The following is a 5,912-nucleotide window of genomic DNA, read 5'->3' as shown; positions in this document are numbered from 1 at the left end:
GAATTAATTAAATAGTTAATATGTTACAAAGAGAAATGTAGCAGTTTTGCATTATGAAAACGAAAGGCAGTGCTTTTACTCCCCATTCATTGTGAACACAATTTTTTTTAAAGCATGCATGCACATGTACACTTTGATCATGTGTTTTATAACATTAACGTCAAAAAGCAGAAGTGTAATGTGCCTTTTTACATAAATATGCCAGAAATGCTCTTTGTTAAGTATATTACGTATAATCAAGATTCCACACTGGAAATGTGCGCAGTTGGATTGGACGCCACACCATCAGAGCTCATTGTAGCTAATGTATGTCAACATCAGTGTAATCAACATCTATGAATTGAATGATTTTGCAAAATTGGATTTTCAAAGCAAAAACGAAATTACCGAGACCTCACCCTAAACCAACCTACATCAACAAAAGGGACAAAAAAAGTGTTTCTGAATGGACTAGTACAAGATAAGATTGGCTATACTGTAAATGATAAACTAAAGTGAAGAAAACTGTTGTTATATTTGAATCCAGGTAGAAAAACAACCACCACTCAGGTGCCACTGAGCAAGACACTTAACCCACTTAATGTAGCTGGATATTGTCCAACTGTTAGGTTGCTCCCAATTCCGTACTGTGTGAAAAAGCAACCTGTTGCTGAGACAATTCTGAGCCAACCTTTCTGGACAAGTATTTGAAGATCTGCATTTCTCAGGAGCTCATAATAATAGTCATAAACTTTATTTATACAGCACTACAACACATTTTAACAAGGCTACAAAGTGCTTTTTACTTGTTCAAGAGTACTTATTATTTCAGCCTGCTCCCAACATGTAGGTGGCTGTGAGTGCCTTAGGTATGGATCCATGCTGCTATGGTGATGACACTCTAAGTGGGGCTTTGTTATGTTGGGGTCAGCTTGTGTGACAGCCTCTGGCACTGGGTCATCAGGTTCAAGAACAAGCATGCTAATAATGAGCGTACAAGAAAAAACACACAGTGCGGTGTCATCCATCTTTGTGTGCACTCTGTGTGGTTCACGGGGCGGCGCAAATGCTTTCACTTTACAGATGGTCATCAACATGTCTCTCTCTGTTTTCATGTTTGAAATCTTTTCTGTCAGCTGACTCACAAAGGCAAACAGGGAATGTGCACATGTGGGCTGCTGTCATTTCAAAATGAACTTACTGCATGAACATCAGTGTTTGAATGAATGATGTTAAATGCAATCATTTTGATGTTTGTGTTGTTTTCTGAGGAGCTCAATTTGACAACATGGTGTCATCTTATGAAGGTTTCTTATTTACAGTTTTACTTCAGTGTAACAACATTTCTGTCTCTAGCATTGTTTATGTGTCTTTCAGGCATGATTATGAGACAATGGGCACTAGGGCACAGATTTGCAAAAGACCCACCACCTTTCCTACATACAGTAGGAGCAAGACTTTGAAGTGGGTTTGCCTCTTTTCTTGTTGTTGTTTTGCATATCTTTTTAGGTATTCTGTGACTCTTTGAGGTCATTTTGTGTGTCTCTACAGTTCCTGTGCATATATTTTGTGTTTCTCTGAGGTAATGTAGTGTCTCTTTGTGGTTGTCTTGTCCCTCTCTGTGGTCTTTTTGTGTCTCTTTGAGGTAATTTTGTGTCTCTTTGGTTTCTGTCTCTTTTTGTGGTTGTTTTGTGTCTCTTTGTGGTTGTTTTGTCTCTCTTTGCAGTTATTTTGTGTCTCTCTGCATCTCTCTGCAGTCTTTTTGTGTCTCATTGGGGTCATTTTGTGTGTCTTTGTGGTTGGTTTGTGTCTCTTTGTGGTTATTTTGTGTTTCTTTGTGGTTGGTTTGTGTCTCTTTGTGGTTGATTTGTCCCTCTTTGTGGTTATTTTGTGTCTCTTTGCATTTCTCTGTGGTCTTTTTGTGTCTCATTTTGGTCATTTTGTGTGTCTTTGTGGTTGGTTCGAGGCTCTTTGTGGTTTGTCTGTGTCTCTTTGTAGTTATTTTGTGTCTCTTTGCAGTCTCTGTGCATCTTTTTGTGGTCTTTTGGTGTCTCTTTGGGGAATGTTTGTATCTATTTGCAGTTGGTCTGTGTCTCTGCAGTCATTTTGTGTCTCTTTGTTGTTGTTTTCTTCCTTTTTGTAGTTATTTTGTGTCTCTTTGCATCTCTTTGTGGTCTTCTGTTTCTCTGAGGTAATTTTGTGTCTCTTTGTGATTGGTTTACACCTCTTTGTAGTTATTTTGTGTCTCTTTGTGGTTGGTTTACACCTTTTGTAGTTATTTTGTGTCTCTTTGTGGTTGGTTTACACCTCTTTGTAGTTATTTTGTGTCTCTTTGGCTGTAATTCTGTCTCTTTGCAGTTCCTTTGCATCTCCTTGTGATCTTTTTGTGCATCTCTGAGATGATTTTGTGTCTCTTTGTGGTTGCTTTGTCCCTCATTGTAGTTGTTTTGTGTCTCTTTGCAGCCCCTTTGCATATTTTTATGGTATTTTGTTGTCTCTTTAGGGGAATTTTGTGTCTCTTGATTGGTTGATTTATGTCTCTTTGTTGCTGTTTTGTCCCTTGTCTGTTGTTTGTATCTCTTTGTGGTCATTTTGTGTGCAGGTGAAGACCAGGGGGCTCCCTAACACTTCAGGCTGTTGGACCTGTGTTCGGTAGGTCTGTTCAATAATTCAGCCTTGCTTTCAGCTCTTATTTTATGGAGTTACATTGTTTTTATTTGAACAAGCCGGTGTATATGAGGCCATGTCTGTCAGTTTGATGTTCCTCAGCCTCAGTGGCTGCTTTCTTCAGTTTGCTGACATCCTGATAAAAACAAGGAAACCTATAACTCCCAGCTCCTGTCTTATCTTGTCGATAATAAATCATCTTGGTTAATGTTTTACATAGATTTTAACGACCTGGACCTGGCCTGGATACTTGCATTGCTTGGCTGTTGGTCAAACCCTGTTTTCTGGTTATCTTACGATTAGGAAATTTCATGTAATGCAGCTGCTGTGGTGCAAGGAGCAGATCTCTGGTTGGACCTGACCTCACAGCAGTGGAATGTATTCTTTGTGATAAAAATATAAAAATGGGAAAACAAATCTTGTTTGTGATGGCAAGTGATGAAAATATTGAAATCCCTGTGGTTCCAAATGGCATGGTGGATTTCCATGTTTGGCTTCTTGTATTCCCAAGGACTGGCAGATTTTGCCAGATAGCAGTCACAGACAGGTTGGTGTGGTGAGAGAGCTGCTTGCCATACATGTCCTCCTCTTCCTGAGTGAAAGTGTCGTTTATTCATGCATTAGCCCCTGAAGACATGACACCAAAATGAGACTGAATGTATAATTTGTGAGGTTCAGGTGTTGTTTTGCTTCCCTGCTTCATTGATGGGACAATTTGTCCGCTGGGCTGCGCTGATTGGTCCTGAGCAGCGGTGATGTCATCGCCTGCTTTGTTGTACCGGCCGGTGCAGCAGCTCGCACAAAGCTGAGAGCGAGAGAGAAAATCCAGATGGAGTTGGCGCGCGACGGGAGAAGAGCTGTGGCTCGTGCGACCGCCACACACTGGAAAGGCTGCCTTGCACTGCCTTGATGAACTCGACCTGGTCCCGCACACAGCGCAGCAGCCCGTCATGGGGGACGGTGGCGCGTCCTCGCCGGTGAACTTCCAGAATGGCACGGGGAGCGAGGCGTCGGACGCACCAGACTCCGCTACTGCAGTCGCGTCCGAGCAGTGGATGGCGGGGATGAGCCTGGTGATGGGTTTGATCGTCCTGGCTATTGTGTTCGGGAATATCTTGGTCATCGTGGCCATCGCCAAAACGCAGAGGCTGCAGACCATCACCAATGTATTCATCGTGTCCCTGGCGAGCGCGGACCTCATCATGGGGCTGCTGGTGGTGCCGTTTGGCGCTGCGCTCGAGGTGCGCGGCTCCTGGCTGTATGGCTCCTTTTTCTGCGAGTTTTGGATCTCCGTGGATGTCCTGTGCGTCACAGCCAGCATCGAGACCCTGTGCGTTATCGCCATAGACAGGTACGTGGCCATCACCTCGCCTTTCCGCTACCAAAGCTTGTTAACCAAAGCTCGGGCCAAAACGGCGGTGTGCGTAGTGTGGGCTATCTCCGGGCTGGTCTCCTTCCTCCCCATCCTGATGCACTGGTCCCGGGACAGCGTGGACACAGCCTGCTACGAGGACCCTGAGTGTTGCGACTTTGTCACCAACAGGGCATATGCCATCTCTTCATCCATCATATCTTTTTACATTCCTCTCTTGGTCATGATATTTGTTTACGCCCGCGTGTACAGAGAGGCGAAAATGCAGCTGAGGAAGATCGACAAGTGCGAGGGCAGGTTTCACAACACCTTAACCGGACTCACCTCCAAGTGCAAGAAGAGGCCATCTAAAATCCTGGCGCTCAGGGAGCAAAAGGCGCTCAAGACGCTGGGCATCATCATGGGGACGTTCACCCTGTGCTGGCTGCCCTTCTTTATAGTCAACGTGATGCGGGTGTTTTGCGCAGAGGTGGTGGACAAGGACCTGTTCGTTTTCCTAAACTGGCTGGGCTACGTGAACTCAGCCTTTAACCCCATCATCTACTGCCGGAGCCCGGACTTTAGGAAAGCTTTCAAAAGGCTGCTGTGTTGCCCGAGGCAAGCCGACCGCAGGCTGCACATCAGTTCCTGCGATCTGTCCCGGTGCTCCGGAGGATTCGTGTCCGCTCTGGAGCCCGGCACGCTGGGGCTGTGGTCAGATTGCGCCGGGTTGGACAACAGTGACAGCAGCCTGGTGGGGACCAAAAAGCTGTCTCACTCTGAATCACAGCTGTGAAGGAGACACTAAAACTTTTATCATGGTGGATTACAACAGCTTGGAGAAAAAGGATGGTGATAAAAGCGGGAGTTGAGCTTTTTTTTGGGGGGGGGGGGGTATGCGCAACAGCCGCACCTTGGATAGATATCTACATCAGAAGTCAAACATCACCAGAAATGTATCTGAAAGCCATATTTTTACAAACGCATCAGGACCAATGCTCCTTAGGAGATAAGCAAACCTCTCCAGGACAGTTCAGTGTATAAGAGATGATCCAATTTGCTGAAAAAAATCGACCCTGACAAATTTATTCAAGTGGATCTGATCAATCATAATGGGTGCTGCGCTTATATTCAATGAATTGACGCTCCTTTTACAGGGCGCGCGCTCCTGTGGCTATTCCTCATGTTTTTGTTTATTTTTATTTTATTGGATCAGAAGTTCTGCGCTATGCTGAGGATGATAATCTAATCAGGGGGAGTGGATATCCTTTACCTTAACCCCAAGTTCGCTATGGGTCACAATCCATTCTTAAAATGACCGCTCAGGCGCACTGTAATGAACTAGTTGTTATTTAAAAAAGCATTGGACATGAGCGATGTACTGTATCCATGTCGTGCCCACAATGTGTTTTTACCTCACAGCTATCGGTAAGTGCAATTTGTACGACAGGTATTTGTTTATATTAAACATTGATGTAAGATAATGTATTTATTCCGCGCTGTCTTTTACAACTGAAGCAAGTGAATGTGGGGCGGATTCCCACGCCCTCTGTACAGTATACTGTTGTATAATGCGGTGTTTAGTACTGAAGTGAGGAATTTGAGCCTCTCTCTTTGTCTTTTTCTCATTTAAGCTTTACATGCTGTTGTGAGGTGGTGTGTTGACTCCTGTGAAATAAAAGGAAGTTTCATTGTTAATTACTGTTTGGGCTTTATTTGGAATTTCATGATGTTTTTGAAGTTTGAGCTCACACAGAAACCCACATCAACCTGCAGTAATCATTTCTTTCATCCTGTTTACTTTCTTTCATTCACAAATAATTTACAGGGATGAAAATAAATGTGTGTAAATGTCAACAACAGGACATCTAGAGGCAGGGGCGTGTCTAGGATTTGAGGATGCTGGGGGCTCAGC

General features: G+C 44.0%; 1 protein-coding gene across 1 annotated transcript; it reads left to right on the top strand.

The window, feature by feature from the left end:
• Positions 1-3,229: 3,229 nt before the first annotated feature.
• adrb1 (adrenoceptor beta 1) lies at positions 3,230-5,664 on the top strand. The gene has a single exon (XM_049564257.1). The coding sequence runs from the start codon at positions 3,597-3,599 to the stop codon at positions 4,791-4,793; it is 1,197 nt and encodes a 398-aa protein (XP_049420214.1). The 5' UTR covers positions 3,230-3,596; the 3' UTR covers positions 4,794-5,664.
• The last annotated feature ends 248 nt before the right edge of the window (positions 5,665-5,912 follow it).

Source organism: Epinephelus fuscoguttatus, linkage group LG20 (genome assembly GCF_011397635.1).
Source record: "Epinephelus fuscoguttatus linkage group LG20, E.fuscoguttatus.final_Chr_v1".
Lineage (NCBI taxonomy): Eukaryota > Metazoa > Chordata > Actinopteri > Perciformes > Serranidae > Epinephelus > Epinephelus fuscoguttatus.
The sequence above is the reverse complement of the archived record's forward strand: the minus strand, read 5'-3'. Positions and strand labels throughout refer to the sequence as shown.

Coding starts and splice junctions, on each gene's coding strand:
- adrb1 (XM_049564257.1), top strand. CDS start 3,597: ATGGGGGACGGTGGCGCGTCCTCGCCGGTGAACTTCCAGAATGGCACG.